At 45.4% G+C, this 17,888-nt stretch overlaps 1 protein-coding gene across 1 annotated transcript in view; it reads left to right on the top strand.

The window, feature by feature from the left end:
• Positions 1–17,888, top strand: part of txndc5 (thioredoxin domain containing 5) — a 44,436-nt gene that overhangs the window by 24,839 nt on the left and 1,709 nt on the right. Inside the window, exons 7-10 of the mRNA XM_078216822.1 lie at positions 1,132–1,218; positions 2,846–2,989; positions 3,950–4,032; positions 7,289–7,418. Coding sequence (XP_078072948.1) covers positions 1,132–1,218; positions 2,846–2,989; positions 3,950–4,032; positions 7,289–7,418 — 444 coding nt within the window. The remainder of the gene's footprint in view (positions 1–1,131; positions 1,219–2,845; positions 2,990–3,949; positions 4,033–7,288; positions 7,419–17,888) is intronic.

Genomic DNA, 17,888 nt, shown 5'->3' with positions numbered 1-17,888 from the left:
AACAGTCTCAGTAACACACTGTCCATTCAAACATACAAGATGGCTGTGGTCAAATACACTCTCCACTCTGAACCTCAAGTGAATGTCTGTGGATTTATCTTCCAAATCCACACACCCCCCTCCCCCAACAGATGATTGTTACATGAGATTTTTTAAAACTCCACTCCCAAACAAAATGCTTTCAAATCTTTTACAACAATGCTTTCCCTCAGCGGTTTGCATTCTGAAATCCAGTCCAAGTTTTTCAAATGACTATTTAAAGCAAAGCTTCTGCTCCACTTTTAACACCGAATCCAGCATGCAGGATTTTCAACTCCCCTTTCAGGATTTCTTTATCTTGACTGTTATACAAACTGTTCACAATTGCTTCAACTACCATTTCTCTGACTCTCTAGAAATGGCATCGAGGTTTTGATTTATCTCTGAAGTCTGCTTTGCCACATTAACTCTGGTTACTGCAATACTCTCAGTCACAACGCTTTCTGTTTTCCCCTGAATTCTCTCAAACAATACCCTGGTCTCTGTTTCTTAACTTCAGTTGTTTTAAGACATTCTTTCTGTCCCATTTCCCTAGTTATCTGGACTGTATTTGGTTCTTTGGGAAGTCTGCCTCTTTGTCCAGTTAAAGGTGCGGGGGTGGGGGGAAGGGTGGCCACAATCCTTTCAGGGAAAATAATTCTCCCTGACATAACTTATTTGTCAAGATTAAAAGAAAATAGACAGTTTTCAGGCTAATGTGTGTGAGGAATCATCAGAGTTCACTTTAGATGTAGAATCCTCTCCAACAATTTGTTGGCGGCACAGTGGTTAGCACTGCTGCCGCACAGCGCCAGGGATCCGGGTTCAATTCCCGGTTTGGGTGACTGTGCGGAGTCTGCACTTTCTCCCCATGTTTGCGTGGGTTTCCTCCAGGTGCTGTGGCTTCCTCCCGTGGTCCGAAAGACGTGCTGTTTGGATACATTAACCATACTAAATTCTCCCTCAGTTTACCCAAACATGCGCGAGAGTGTGGCGACTAGGGGATTTTCACAGTAACTTTATGGCAGTGTTAATGTAACACTTGTGACATTACTAAATAAAAAAAATTGCTTCACTTTCTGACTGCAGCCTTTTCCCTGCGTCTCTTTCTAGGTTGACTGCACGGCCCATCAGCAGTTGTGTTCGCAGAACCAAGTGCGTGGCTATCCGACCCTGCTCTGGTTTAAGGATGGTGAAAAAGCAAGTATCCATTTTTACTTTAAATTGTTTGTTGGATTTCTCCTCCCCTCGCTCCTGTCCGCATTCAACAACCTGCTGCTTTCCACGGTCCCCAGGAAATTTGGAGCTTCGACTGACCTTTGGAACCATCCGGAATTCATGGCTTTGTCGTTTGGTGATCTGTGTGTGCAGTAGTGATATCTAAAGTTTATCTAACAGAGTAAATCTCTGTCTTTTTAAAATTCATTCATGGGGCATGGGCGTCGCTGGCTGGCCAGCATTTATTGCCCATCCCTAGTTGCCCTTGAACTGAGTGGCATTTCAGTGGGCAGTTGAGAGTCAATGCTGTGGCTCTGGAGTCACATGTAGGCCAGACTGGGTAAGGACGGCAGATTTCCTCCCCTAAAGGACATCAGTGAACCAGATGGGTTTTTCCGACAATCAACAATGGTTTCATGGTCATCAGCAGATTCTTAATTCCAGATATTTTAAAATTGAATTCAAATTCCATCATTTGCCGTGGTGGGATTCGAACCTGGGTCCCCAGAACACTGGCTGAGTTCCTGGATTAATAATCTAGTGATAATACCACTAGGCCATTGCCTCCCCTGCAGTGGAGTGGAGAGATGTTCTTCTGCAGATGGTGTGGAGCACCATCCATTTCAAATTGGGCTTCCCTTCATTAACCAAATAAACTCGATCAACATAAATATGGGATGAATTAAAAATGCAGTTTTATGAAGGGATGCTGCATCAAAGTAGACAGAATCTCGACGGAAACTTTTAAACATTAAATCAAAATATGATTAAAGGGATTGATAATGCATCCCGGTCCCCATATATCAAATCGTGTTTGCCCGTGTTTATGGGCGGCATGGTGGCACAGTAGTTAGCACTGCTGCCTCACAGCGCCAGGGACCCAGGTTCGATTCCGGCCTCAGGTCACTGTCTGCGTGAGTCTGCACTTTCTCCTCGTGTCTGCGTGGGTTTCCTCCGGGTGCTCCGCTTTCCTCCCACAGTCCAAAGATGTGTGGATTAGGTTGATTGGCCCATGCTAAATTGACCCTGGTGTCGGGGGGGATTAGCAGGGCAAATGTGTGGGGTTATGGGAATAGGGCTTGGGTGGGATGTGTTTGGTGCAGACTCGATGGGCCAAATGGCCGCCTCCTGTACTGCAGGAATTCTATGAGATACCCGGGTTCGATTCCGGTCTCCGGTGACTGTCTTGTCTGTGTGGAGTTTGTACGTTCTCCCCATGTCTGCGTGGGTTTCCTCCCACAGTCCAAACTTGTGCGGTTTGGACTGATTGGCATTATAAATTGTCCCTTAATGTCAGGGGTGGGCTAGTAGGGTTAGGGGGATAGGTGGGATTGTTGTCAGTGCAGACTCCGTGGGCTGAATGGCCTCCTGCACTGTCGGGATTCTATTCTATGATATGCAAGTGTGTAATGATGGAAGAGGCAAGGGAAAGAAATTCTGTGGGGTAAGTGCATGTTGTTTGCTGCCTTTCGACTGATTGTAACAATCTCTTTGCCCAAACGTGGAAGATCCAGTGCAAAGAATAAAGGGTGGCTTTTTGAGGAATACTTTGAATCATAAAATCTCTCTCCAAACATCCCAGGTGATTCTGATTTTGCCTCTTTCTTAGGTTGATCAATACAAGGGGAAGAGAGATCTGGACTCTCTAAAGGAATATGTGGACTCCCAGCTAGAGACAGCTGAAGCCCCTGAAGAAGATCAGGAAAGTGATGAACATATCGAGGAAGATGATCAACCAGAGGAGAAGGAACCGGTATTTAAGATATTTCCGGTAGTCTCAGACAGCAGCCTTGCATGAGCAATGTAGTTTTAACTTGCAGTTGGGGAAGTTCAGTTCTGCAGGATGGATTTGTCGATTCAATTCTTTAATGATATTTTATTAGACTAAAATGCTCTCTCCCAATCTTTCTAAGTGTTGGTAATTATGGTCATTGAGCAAATATAATATGTGGCGTTCACACTAGTTTGGGTTAAGTCTTGATAGGAAATGATTTGCAGGTTTAAGCTGGTGTGTATGAATAGATTATTGAAATCAATATAATTTTATCTCGGGAAATCACCTCAGTTGGAAATCTTCATGTTGGGCTAAGCCACAGAGCAGCAGTTCTTTTAGAAAGGAAAAACACCTTATACTCAGTTAATTTTGTTTTTCTTTGAATACTCTACTGTCCGATCTAAATATACAATAAGCATGTTTTCATTTCTGCTCTTGCTTCTAATTTTAGTCTATCTTATAAAAAGAAACTGCACTTGAGAAATTCTGTAAACAAGATGAAACAAGGTTGGGTGGGTCAGTCTAGAAGATTAGCTATCAGGAAATGATTTTTTTTTTAAAGGTTTGGCATGTAAATATTTTCTTCTTCTTTGGGGATATTTTCTCTATACAAGGACCCAACAGGATTGATGTAAAAATGAACCATGTCAGGTCGCATTGGGAGGGCCACTTCTATCCATTGGAGGTCTGTATCCCAGATGTGCTGTCATGGAGGGGAGACCAGGTACATTCCCCCTACGTTTGAAGAGGGAATACGGGCTAACTGAGTTATGAAAATTATAAAGTTACGGAGGTTTCTCAGCTTGCCATCCGACAGGGCCTAGGTTAAGCCACTGGGGATCTTGAATGGGATGGAACGAGAGACTTGAGGATTATTTTGGTCTAAAGCTGTGTATTCTTTACATTCAGAATGACTCTCTATTTCTTCCCTCACTGCAGTACAGCGTGATCACCTTGACAGAAAGTGACTTTGAACAGACCATTGCCATGGGGGTGACGTTTGTGAAGTTTTTTGCTCCCTGGTGAGTAATGTGTTCTTCTGTGGCTAATAATGAAGGGAGAGGTAGGTCAGGTCAAAAGGATTGAACACGTTCGGTTAATTTCAAGAACTCCCCGCTCTAATCAGCGTATAGGTGAGGACCTGTAATAAATAAAAGCAAAATACTGCGGATGCTGGAATCTGAAACAAAAACAGGAAATGCTGGAAAACTCAGCAGGTCTGACAGCATCTGTGAGGAGAGAAAAGAGCCAACGTTTTGAATCTGGATGACCCTTCATCCTGGAGGGGTGAGAGTTTAAAAATCGTATTAGTTGCAAGCTGTGCCTCAGTCACACAGAGAAAGCTACGTGAAAACCACAGGCCTTGATTAACGCAGACCCAGATAAGAGTCCAGGATCATTTAATTGAACGATGTTTATCTGCAGTTCATGTTTGCCCATTGGAACAGGGATCAGTGGAAAATGAGGTTGATATACCATTGTCAGAGATATAGCTATCATTACATAAGTTATAATTGGACACTACACCCTTCTGTATGCATGATGTAACCTTAATCAATAACTGTGAGTGGATAGTGATAACTCCTATACTTTGATTCCTTGTAATCAAATTTGAAACTCTAATTGCTTGTGTATTTCTGAATTCTGCACTCAGACTGGTCTTAAAGATTGGGTCAGCATTCTCCAGTAATAAGTCAGCTTAAACCACTCCGTGACTTTGTCTGGCTACTTGAGGGGAACGATAGTTTTAACTACAACAAGGAAAACATTGTGACATCTCCGTAACATGGGGGGGGGTTTTGGGGATTGACGAAAAGGAATTGGGATTTGACATTGTTGATGCTGTCCCATGAAAGTGGAATCTCTGGCTAGAACACAGTGTCATGGAAAACCAAGTGAAGAGTCAGTGAGGGCTGAAAAGCTGGTACGGTATTAGCTTTTCACTTCAGGTGCTACCCACATTCCCCCATGGGACAAAACCCATAAGATGTAACTTAAAAACCTGGAAGTTGGTTGTACACTGGCATGGGGTTTTCTGGAATTTGTGTGAAATGATACCTAGATCCCAGTTCGGAGAGGTCCTGTTCTTTAACTGCCACCAGATGTCACTCATGCTTGATCCCACTGAACTTTCATCTGACTGTGCATCCTTGGAGTTGGTACAGACCATCTTGTGGCCAATTTTTGCACTGTTGTGAACCCAGTATATAAAGATATCACCAGAAGCAATGTCCCACAAATGGAGAATGGCCAGAGTTGGCTGGTATTCTTTGATGTGGAGATGCCGGCGTTGGACCGGGGTAAACACAGTAAGAAGTCTAACAACATCAGATTAAAGTCCAACAAGTTTATTTGGTAGCAAACACCACTAGCTTTCGGAGTGTGCTGCTCCTTCGTCAGGTGGAGTGGAACAGCACGCTCCAAAAGCTAGTGGCGTTTGCTACCATATAAACCTGTTGGACCTTAACCAGGTGTTGTTAGACTTCTTACTACATTCTTTGAGGGAGCACAGCTGCCTCAGGCACCCCTTCGAATGTTATTCTCTTTGAAATACCCACGAGGTCTTCAGCATCCACTCAAACGGACCGGATAAACATCTGGCAAAGATTTTGCAGTCCGTCACCACCAGTATGGATTTGTGAGCCTTGCTCCTACAGTGGAACTTCAGAGCAATCACCTAACTTTCAATAACATGATCTGACCTATTTAACCACTGTCTTCGTAACTTCTCTTCATTACTTCAATGTTCCATCCCAGGCAGCATCCTGGTGAATCTCTTCTGCACCCCCTCCAGTGCAATCACATCATTCCTACAATGTGGCGACCAGAACTGCACACACTACTCTAGCTGTGGCCTCACCAAAGTTCTATACAACTCTGTACAAAAGCCTTTTTCACCATCCTACTAACATGCCCTTTCACCTGCAGAGATCTGTGGGCAAACACGCCAAGGTCCCTTTGTTCCGCAGAACTTCCTAGTGTCATGCCGTTCATGGAATACTTCCTGGTCAAATTACTCCTTCCAAAGTGCATCACCTCTTACTTTTCAGGGTTAAATTCCACGTGCCACTTATCTGCTCATTTGAGCATCCCATCTATATCTTCCTGTAGCCCAAGACACTCCGCCTCACTGTCAACCACCTGGCCAATCTTTCTGTCATCTGCAAACTTGCTAATCCTACCCCTCACAGTCACCTATGTTGTGAATATAAATGATGAATAATAGGGGACCCAGCACTGATCCCTGTGGTACGCCACCGGACACTGGCTTCCACTCACTAAAGCAGCTTTCTGTCATCACCCTCTGTCTCCTACGACTGAGTGAATTATGAACCTACATCATCAAATTACCCTGTATCCTATGTGCCTTCTTTGAGTCTCCCATGTGGGATTGGTTACGTCTTCCATAAAGGTAGTGTGTGCATCAGAAAGCCCAGTTAAGAGAGAAGATTGGCCCTGAGATAAATGCTGGCTTGAGGACTACAATATTTCCTTGAATATGAGGCTATCATCTGAATGAGCTGGGCATTTAAATTTATTTCTAAAGTGCCATGCAGTCTCTGAGACCAGTGAGACAGGTTTGTGGGCACTGATACTTGAACGCTATCAGTAGCCTACAGTCCTCTTGCCTACAGTGCAGAATTCGGTTCTCAATTTCTGTTCTGCTGTGAATTACACCTCTTTCGGAAAGAACAAAGAACTCAATGCCCCAGCCGATGAAGGCATGCATGCCGTATGCCTTCTTGACTACCTTCTCCACCTGCGTTGCCACTTTCAGTGACCTGTGTACCTGTACACCCAGATCACTCTGTCTATCAATACTCTTAAGGGTTCTGCCGTTTACTTTGTATTTCCCATCTGTATTAGACCTTCCAAAATGCATTACCTCACATTTGTCCAGATTAAACTCCATCTGCCATCTCTCCACCCAAGTCTCCAACTGATCTATATCCTGCTGTATCCTCTGATGGTCCTCATCGCTATGCGCAATTCCACCAATCTTTGTGTCGTCCGCAAACTTACTAATCAAACCAGTTACATTTTCCTCCAAATCATTTAGCTTTGATCCCTGAGGAACGCCACTAGTTGGTGCAGGATTCGTTTGAGGAGTGTCAGTTACAGCAGGGGGTCTGGCCCCCTCCACACTTGCTCACTAGTTGACAGTATAACGCAGCTATTCCTTTTCAGGCACTTCTGTACAGCATGTGGAAGAGGTTCGGCACTTTAACACCAAGTAACTCCACCAATAATCCACACACTCTCTGTCTTTGTCAATAGGTGTGGCCATTGTAAAAGTCTAGCACCGACCTGGGAGCAACTTGCCAAGCAGGAGTTCCCTGGCCTAAGTGATATTAAAATCGCAAAAGTCGATTGCACTGAACAGCGATCCCTCTGCAACCAGCACTCGGTAAGAAACTGCCAGTCAGAGATGTTGAAAAGTAGTAGTTGGCGGCTAACTCCTGTTTGTCATGGAGTTCAAAGTAGCAGCGTTGCTAAAACCGCAGTAATTCTTTTAAAATATTTATTTAATTTTGATGTGGCTGGTTTTCAAGAGCTCAACACTTGTGAAGGTTATAAAAGTAGATAAAGTCGAGGCTGACTTCCGTATGCTGGTGGGGAATACTTCCTTTTAAATTCACTTACGGGATGTGGGTGTCATGCCGCCATTTATTGTTCAGCCCTAATTGCCTTGAAGACATTTTTAAGCCAACCATCATAGAATCCCTACAGTGCAGAAGGAGGCCATTCGGCCCAATCGAGTTTGCACCATCCACAGTCCCACCCAGGCCCTATTCTCGTAACCCCGCATATTTATCCTGCAAACCTCCTGACACTAGGGTCAATTTAGCACGGCCAATCAACCTAACCCGCACATCTTTGGACTGTGGGAGGAAACCGGAGCACCCGGAGGAAACCAACGCAGACACGGAGAGAATGTGCAAACTCCACACAGACAATGCCACTGGGCGGCACGGTAGCACAGTGGTTAGCACTGCTGCCTCACAGCTCCAGGGTCCTGGATTCGATTCCCGGCTCGGGTCACTGTCTGTGTGGAGTTTGCACATTCTCCTCGTGTCTGCGTGGGTTTCCTCCGGGTACTCCAGTTTCCTCCCACCATCCAAAGATGTGCGGGTTAGGTTGATTGGCCAGGTTAAAAATTGTCCCTGAGATGTGTAGTTAGAGGGATTAGTGGGTAAATATGTGGGGGTAGGGCCTGGGTGGGGTTGTGGTCGGTGCAGACTCGATGGGCCGAATGGCCTCCTTCTGCACTGTACGGTTTCTATGTATGTTTAATGCCCAAGGCTGGAATTGAACCCGGGTCCCTGGCGCTGTGAGGCAGCAGTGCTAACCACTGTACCGTCCGTCTGGAGTCGCATGTAGGCCAGGCTAGGTTAGGATGCCAGATTTCCTTCCCTAAAGGACATTAGTGAATCAGATGGATTTTTCCTGACAATTAACAATGGTCATCCCAGATTTCCTCTTTGTAAATATTGAATTCAAATTCCACCACCTGCTGTAGTGGAATTCGAACCTGGGTCCCTGGAGTATTACTCTAGTTTACTAGTCCAGCAATAATACCACTGCACCACCACCTCCCCACTGTGCAATAGCAATAAGAAAGTCCACCAGTAAATATAGTAAGACCTGTCGCATGTAGGGTGGCACAGTGGTTAACACTGTTGCCTCACAGCGCCAGGGACCGGGTTCGACTCCGGCCTTGGGTGACTATCTGTGTGGAATTTGCATGTTCTCCCAGTGTCTGTGTGCGTTTCCTCCGGGTGCTCTGGTTTCCTCCCACACACCAAAGATGTGCAGGTTAGGTGGATTAGCCATGGTAAATTGCCCCTTAGTATCCAAAGATGTGCAGGTTAGGTGGATTAGCCATGGTAAATTGCCCCTTAGTATCCAAAGATGTGCAGGTTAGGTGGATTAGCACGGGGTTACGGAAATGGGGCTGAGGGGAGAGCCTGGGTACGATGCTTGTTTGGAGAGTTGGTGCAGCCTCGATGGGCCAAATAGCTTCTTTCTGCACTGTAAGGATTCTGCGGTTCTATGTAGAATGGCAGGTCCATTGCAGCCTGCCATTGAGCTCTGTTGAGTTCTGCTCTTGGGTAGGTGAGTTTTGTTTCTTAATTTTTTTAATGGACAATATTTTAAGTTGACAGACCTCTTCCCGTCCCCACTTTCTCACTAGGGTAGTGATTTATTTTTAATTTTGAAAAAGAACTATATGTTAAAACTGACAACTTTTTTTGCAAGCTGTCTTGTGCCAAGACTTTGATGGGCCAGATTGTCCCTCAGCTGGTCTTGTTCTACATTTCGTAGGCCAATAAAGCTTGTTATTGCTGCATTTTGGTGCCAATTTGTAAGTGTGTGCGATATTGGCCCGGGTGCTGGAAACTATGGTTTAAGCAGGCCAGAGAGTGAATTATTGTAATGAAAGTACAGCTGTTTTGGGGTGAATTCTGAAATGAATTCTACAGGGACAGAGTCATGGGCAGGATTTCGTACACTGCTCAGTTTATATATCTCTTCGAGTTCCTGGCTCACGATCTCCAACATGGGTAGATTTCTTTTATTGAAAGAAAAACAGGATTGCAAGAGCTTCTAAGTGTTCTGATGGGTTTATAATTAATGTGGTCAGTGAGGCCAAATCCCTCTATCTGTATTTTTGGCTTAATTACCATAAAATCCAATTCTCAGCAAATGGTAGCTTCTGATTGGATTTCAGGAATTCAAATGAATGTTTCCAATTCAACGCAAAACAAGAATGGCCTTGAATCATTCTCGCAATCTTCTCCTATGCTTGAAAATTGGGCACGATCTTCCGACTTCACTCTGCCACATATTTCCCCTTGACGTGGGGTGGATTCAATAGGAAATCCCATCCGCAGTGGTGGGGCTGTCTGATCCTGCTGTCAGCCAATGGCGGGCTGCCGCCTGTCGCCAAGAGACATGCCACGGAGCAGAGGGATGGGGCCAGAGAATCCCACCAGTTATTTTCCACTCTGAAATGAGAAGGACTTTAACAGAAGACAGATAATCAGAGGACGGTTATCCTGTTTGCTCTGTCAGGAACAAAGAAAATTACAGCACAGGAACAGGCTCTTCGGCCTGACCAGACTACCAGTCTTCAGATACATGCAGGATCCGAATAGAGAAGATGCGGTGACTCATGCTGGAGTTTTGGTTTATATGCATGCTGGCTATGCTTTGGTTTTTATGGCCAATTTTCCAGGCTTCTTCTGCATCAACCACATTGATCCAGGTCAGGTTTTGCACATAGGAATTTCCATTCTTATCCTCACACAGTTTTAAGGTTTGTTATTTACCGCAGGAGCAGTGCTCAGCAAGTCATAGGTGAGTTCGTTGTAAATCTCAAAGGAGGAGGGAGTAATGTGTGCGCTGTCCCTGGTGGAGAACAACTAAATCATTTACAGCGCAGCGGGATGCAGATTCTTCCAGGTTACTGACAGAGGACATGCCCCCAATGCCACTATCAGAATCACAGCCTGCATCGACCATGCTGCCCGACTGAACTAAAACCCCCTACCCTTTAGGGGACCATATCCCTCCATTCCCATCCTCATCATGTATTTGTCACTATCGTATCTGCTTCCACTACCTCCCCTGGCAGTGAGTTCCAGGCACCCACCACCCTCTGTGTAAAAAAACACTTGCCTCGTACATTTCCTTTAAACCTTGCCCTTCGCACCTTAAACCTGTGCCCCCTAGGAATTGACTCTTCCACCCTGGGGGAAAAAAACTTCTGACTATCGACTCTGTCCACACCCCTCAATCTTGTAGACTTCTATCAGGTCGTCCCTCAGCCTCCGTCGTTCCAGTGAGAACAAACCAAGTTTCTTCAACCTCTCCTCATAGCTAATGCCCTCCATACCAGGCAACATCCTAGTAAATCTTTTCAGTACCCTCCACAAAGTCTGGAAGTGTGGCGACCAGAATTGAACACTATATTCAATGTGCAGCCTAACTAAGGTTCTATAAAGCTGCAACATGACTTGCCAATTTTTAAACTCAATGCCCTGGCTGATGAAGGCAAGCATGCCGTATGCCTTCTTGACTATCTTCTCCACCTTCATTGCCACTTTCAGTGACCTGCATACCTGTACACCCAGATCCCTCTGCCTATCAATACTCTTAAGGGTTCTGCCATTTACTGTATATTTCCTATGTGTATTAGACGTTCCAAAATGCATTACCTCACATTTGTCCAAATTAAACTCCGTCTGCCATCTCTCCACCCCCAAGTCTCCAACTGATCTATATCCTGCTGTATCACAGTAAGAAGTCTCACAACACCAGGTTAAAGTCCAACAGGTTTATTTGGTAGAAAAAGCCACTAGCTGCCCCTTTGTCAGGTGAGTGGGAGTTCTGTTCACAAACAGGGCACAGAGACACAAACTCAATTTACAAAATAATGGTTGGAATGTGAGTCTTTACAGGTAATTAAGTCTTAAAGGTACAGACAATGTGAGTGGAGAGAGCGTTAAACACAGTTTAAAGAGATGTGTATTGTCTCCAGACAGGACAGTTAATGAGATTTTGCAAGTCCAGGCAAGTCGTGGGGATTACAGATAGTGTGACATGAACCCAAGATCCTGGCTTAGGCCGTCCCCATGTGTGCGGAACTTGGCTATCAGTCTCTGCTCAGCGACTCTGCGCTGTCGTGTGTCATGAAGGCCGCCTTGGAGAATGTTTACACAAAGATCAGAGGCCAAATGCCCGTGACTGCTGAAGTGTTCCCCAACAGGAAGAGAACACTCTCTTGCCTGGTGATTGTTGAGTGGTGTTCATTCATCCGTTGTCGTAGCGTCTGCATGGTCTCCCCAATGTACCATGCCTCGGGACATCCTTTCTTGCAGCGTATCAGGTAGACAACGTTGGCAGAGTTGCAAGTGTATGTACCGTGTACCTGGTAGATGGTGTTCTCACGGGAGATGATGGCATCCATGATGATGATCCGGCACATCTTGCAGAGGTTGCTGTGGCAGGGTTGTGTGGTGTCGTGGTCACTGTTCTCCTGAAGGCTGGATAGTTTGCTGCGGACAATGGTCTGTTTGAGGTTGTGCGTTTGTTTGAAGGCAAGAAGCGGGGGTGTGGGGATGGCCTTGGCGAGATGTTCGGCTTCATCAATGACATGTTGAAGGCTCCGGAGAAGATGTCGTAGCTTCTCCGCTCTGGGGAAGTAGTGGATGACGAAGGGTACTCTGTCCACCGTGTCCCGTGTTTGTCTTCTGAGGAGGTTGGTGTGGTTTTTCGCTGTTGATGAGTTGAGCGCCATATCCTATTCTTATGAGGGCATCTTTCAGCGTCTGGAGGTGTCTGTTACGATCCTCCTTCTCTGAGCAGATCCTGTGTATACGGAGGGCTTGTCCGTAGGGGATGGCTTCTTTAACGTGTTTAGGGTGGAAGCTGGAGAAGTGGAGCATCGTGAGGTTCTGTGGACGTGCGGTATAGTGAGTTGCTGAGGTGACCGTCCTTAGTGGAGATGCGTGTGTCCAAGAATGCAACCGATTCCAGAGAGTAGTCCATGGTGAGTCTGATGGTGGGATGGAACTTGTTGTCATCATGTAGTTGTTTCAGGGGTTGTTCGCCATGACTCCAAAGGAAGAAAATGTCATCGATGTATCTAATGTATAGGATCGGTTGAAGGTCCTGTGCAGTGAAGAGGTCTTGTTTGAACCTGTGCATGAAGATGTTGGCATATTGAAGTGCGAATTTGGTTCCCATGGCTGTTCCGTGTGTCTGGATGAAGAACTGGTTGTTGAAGGTGAAAACATTGTGGTCCAGGATGAAGCGGATGAGTTGTAAAATTGCATCTGGAGATTGGCAGTTGTCGGCGTTGAGTACTGAGGCAGTTGCAGCAATGCCATCGTCGTGGGGGATGCTGGTGTCGAGTGCCGAGACATCCATTGTGACGAGGAGTGCTCCTGGTTCAACTGCTCTATGTGTGGAAGTTTCTGTAGGAAGTCCATAGTGTTGTGACAAAAGCTGGGGGTTCTTTGTACAATGGTTTTCAGGATGCCCTTGACGTAGCCGGAGAGGTTCTCGCACAGGGTCCCATTGCCCGATACGATGGGACGGCCAGGTGTGTTTGCCTTGTGTATCTTCGGGAGGCAGCAGAGATCTCCAAAGTGGGGAGTACGTGGGATGAGAGCACGGAGGGTGCTCTGAAGGTCCGGATCAAAGGTCTTGATCAGTCTGTTGAGTTGATGGGTGTGTTCTTTGGTCAGATCTGCGGGTAACTGTCTGTCGTGTTCTGATGGTCCTCATTGCTTTCCGCAAATCCACCAACTTTTGTGTCGTCCACAAACGTACTAATCAAACCAGTTACATTTTCCTCCAAATCATTTATTTATATAATATATAACAGCAGAGGTCCCAGCACTGATCCCTGAGGAACGCCACTTGTCACAGCCCTCCATTCAGAAACGCACCCTTCCACTGCTACCTTCTGTCTTCTATGACCAAGTAAGAAGTTTAACAACACCAGGTTAAAGTCCAACAGGCTTATTTGGTAGCAAAAGCCACACAAGCTTTCGGAGCTGCAAGCCCCTTCTTCAGGTGAGTGGGAATTCTGTTCACAAACAGAGCATATAAAGACACAAACTCAATTTACATGAATAATGGTTGGAATGCGAATACTTACAACTAATCAAGTCTTTAAGAAACAAAACAACATGAGTGGAGAGAGCATCAAGACAGGCTAAAAAGATGTGTATTGTCTCCAGACAAGACAGCCAGTGAAACTCTGTGGGGGTTACAAATAGTGGGACATGAACCCAATATCCCGGCCTCAACCGGGATATTGGGTTCATGTCCCACTATTTGTAACCCCCACAGAGTTTCACTGGCTGTCTTGTCTGGAGACAATACACATCTTTTTAGCCTGTCTTGATGCTCTCTCCACTCATGTTGTTTTGTTTCTTAAAGACTTGATTAGTTGTAAGTATTCGCATTCCAACCATTATTCATGTAAATTGAGTTTGTGTCTTTATATGCTCTGTTTGTGAACAGAATTCCCACTCACCTGAAGAAGGGGCTTGCAGCTCCGAAAGCTTGTGTGGCTTTTGCTACCAAATAAACCTGTTGGACTTTAACCTGGTGTTGTTAAACTTCTTACTGTGTTTACCCCAGTCCAACGCCGGCATCTCCACATCATGACTTCTATGACCAAGCCACTTCTGTATCCACCTTGCCAGCTCCCCTCTGATTCCAAGTTTCTTCAACTTCTGTACCAGTCTGCCATGGGGGATTTTGTCAAAGGCCTTACTGAAGTCCATGTAGACAACATCCACTGCCCTATCCTCACCTCACTTCCTTGAAAAACGCAATCAAGTTAGTGAGGCACGACCTCCTCTTCACAAAACCATGTTGCCTCTCGCTAATACGTCCACTTATTTCCAAGTGGGAGTAAATCCTGTCTCGAAGAATCCTCTCCAATAATTTCCTCACCGGCCTGTAATTACCTGGATTATTCTTGCTACCCTTCTTAAACAAAGGAACAACGTTGGCTATTCTCCAATCCTCTGGGACCTCCCCTGTAGCCAGTGAGGATACAAAGAATTCTCAAGGCCCCAGCAATTTCCTCTCTCAACTTTCTCAGTATTCTGGGGTATATCCCATCAGGCCCTGGGGACTTGTCTACCTTAATGTTTCTCAAGAACTGCAGTACCACCATCTTTTTGATCTCAACATGATTCAAACTATCTACACACCCTTTCCCAGACTCATCATCCACCAAGTCCTTCTCTTTAGTGAATATTGACGCAAAGTACTCATTTAATACTTCGCCCATTTCCTCTGGCTCCACGCATAGATTCCCTCCCTTGTCCTTGAGTGGGCCAACCCTCTCCCTGGCTACCCTCTTGCTCTTTATATATGTATAAAAAGCCTTGGGATTTTCTTTAATCCTGCTGGCCAATGACTTTTCGTGCCCCCTTTTAGCCCTCCTTACTCCTTGCTTAAGTTTCTTTCTATTTTCCTTGTATTCCACACTTGCTTCACGTGTTCCCAGCCTCCTATCCTTGACAAATGCTTCCTTTTTCTCTTTGACTAGGCCCTCCTGCATGCTCCTTACAAACTCTGCCCCATCCACTCCCCTAGCACTGAGTCCCAGTCAATATAGGGGAAGTTAAAATCTCCCTCCACAACAACCCTGTTACTTTTACACCTTGCTAAAATTTGCCTAAATATCTATTCTTCTTTCTCCTGCTGGCTGTTGGGCTGCCTATAATAAACCCCCAAAATTGTGACTATACCCTTCCTATTCCTGAGTTCTACTCGCATTGCCTCGCTGTATGAGCCCTCAGAGGTGTCCTCCCGCAGTACAGCTGTGATATTCTCCTGAACCAGTAGTGCAACTCCCCCACCCCTTTTACATCCCCCTCTATCCCGCCTGAAACATCTGTATCCTGGAACGTTAAACTGCCAATCCTGTCCTTCCCTTAACCAAGTCTCTGTAATAGCAACATCATAAAAGCTTGGGTTAGTATTTGGAACTAAGTTCATCTGCCTTACCTGTTACACTTCTTGCATTGAAACAAATGCACTTCAGTCCACCAGACCCTCTTTGATCAGCAACCACACCCTGTCTGCTCTTCCTCTGAGTCTTACTGGCCCTATTGTCTGGTTCACTTTCAGCTAATTCATCTTTGCTTTGGTTCCCACCCCCCTGCCAAACTAGTTTAAATTCTCCCGTGTGACATTAGCAAACCTACCCGGTCAGAATATTGATGCCCTTCCAGTTTAGATGCAACCCTTCCTGTACCCAAAGGGTTGACCTCGCTGGGCTATGATCCCTTTGGCATTGGTCACGCTCTGCTCTACAGCACAACTGAATGTGGGCAGGTTATCTGATCATGTGGGCTGTCTCAGCAATGCTGTTACTGCCCTGCCCGTTTTCAATAGGACCAAGGTTGCGAACATGGAATCCTTTGCTCCTTTTGTGCAGAGTTCCCAAGAGATTATCCGTGCGATGCACTTGGAAGTTGTAACAATGGTTAAATTCTTGTCCGCAGATATCAACCACCCTATCATATAATTTGGAGCAACTTTATTGTATTAGTCCCAGACAGCTGTACAGATATTTACTCCATCGAGCCTATTCTACGATTGTGAAATCATGGCTAATCTACAATCAAACTACATATTTAGCTTTGCTATATCCCATAATACTCGATAACAAAAATCTATCAGTTTTCAGATTTACAATTGATCTAGCATCGTCATAGAAACCCTACAGTGCAGCAGAAGGCCATTCGGCCCATCAAGTCTGCACCGACCACAGTCCCACCCAGGCCCTATTCCCGTAACCCCATATATTTATCCTGCTAATCCCCTGACACTAGGGTCAATTTATCCTGGCCAATGAACCTAACCTGCGCTCCTTTGAAGTGGGAGGAAACCCCCGCAGACACGGGGAGAATGTGCAAACTCCACACAGACAGTGACCCGAGGCCAGCATTGAATTGGGTCCCTGGCACTGAGGCAGCAGTGCTAACCACTATGCCACCATGCTGCCCAGCTGCCACTTCAGCTCCAAACTTCTCACATTTTTTTGAAGAAGTGTGTCCTAATTTCAGTCTCGAATGGTCTCGCTCAAATTTATTAACCCTGCCTTCTAGAATCTCAAACCAGTGGAATAATTTCTTACATGCTGATTGATTTGTTCTCAATATGTTGGAAACTTCGATTAAATCACCCCTTAACCTTCTGAAATCAAGGGACTACAACCCTTGTTTAGTCTATCTGTGTAGCTTAACCCATTAGTATCCAGGTATCATCCTGGTAACTTGACTCTGCAGTCCCTCCATAACTAACATATCCTTCTTATGATGTGATACAACCACTAGTACTACTCATCAGCCAGGGACAAGGAATAATACAGCATCTCTCAACATAAAACAATAGGAGCAGGGAAAGGCTGTTTGGCCCCTCGAACCTGCTCCATCCTTCAGCAAGAACATGGCTGATCTGATTGTGATCTTGCCTCTCCTTTCCTGCCTGTTCCCATAACCCTTGAATCCCATGTGGATCAAAAATCTCTCTCGAGTGAGGGGGAGGTTGCCATCGGCAGGACAGGAAGATTCCGCCCCCTGTATGTTTAAACAGTGCTGTCCAGTTTGAGATCCTCTCGGCATTTACCCAGCGGAGCCCGCTCAGAATCTTGTACTTTTCAATAAAACCACCTCTTGTTCTACTAAACTCCATTATGTACAAGCTCAACCTTTCCTCAATAAACAACCCCTTCACTCCAGGAGTCAGCCTAGTGAACCTTCTCTGGTCTTCTGATACAAGTGTATCCCTCCTTTAAATAAGGCAACCAAAACAATACAACATTCTCTGGATGGTGAATCTCTGACTTGGGATTGGAGTGCAGTCAATGCAGATTTTTGAAAGACATGTACTTTGGCTAATTTAATTTATCACTAATGATGTAGATAGACTGATATTTGGATCATTTCAAAGTAATACATAAAGGACTTCTTACAAAGAGGGTGAATCTCATGGTGTTAAATTAGTAGTTGTCCTGAGGATCAAAAAGGATATTGTTCAGATTGATATTCGTGGCCAGTCTCATGTTCCATACACAAGTGACATGGAATAAATAATATCAAATGCTCATGACTCGAGGATGTTAGATAATCAAAAGTCTACAGGTGGGATTTTCCGGTCCCGCTGAATGTGACCTCCCCATGGAGGGACAAGCGAGCCACACAACAGTGTAGATGTCGGCAAGACCAGAAGATCCCGCTGGCGGCCAATGGTGAGCCACCAGAGAACACGCTGCGGGCAGGGAATGGTGGAGCGAGGTGAGAAATGTGCCAAATTTGGTGGTGAAAAGCTCAGTGGA

The sequence above is a fragment of the Mustelus asterias genome, chromosome 7 (assembly GCF_964213995.1).
Source record: "Mustelus asterias chromosome 7, sMusAst1.hap1.1, whole genome shotgun sequence".
Lineage (NCBI taxonomy): Eukaryota > Metazoa > Chordata > Chondrichthyes > Carcharhiniformes > Triakidae > Mustelus > Mustelus asterias.
The sequence above is the reverse complement of the archived record's forward strand: the minus strand, read 5'-3'. Positions and strand labels throughout refer to the sequence as shown.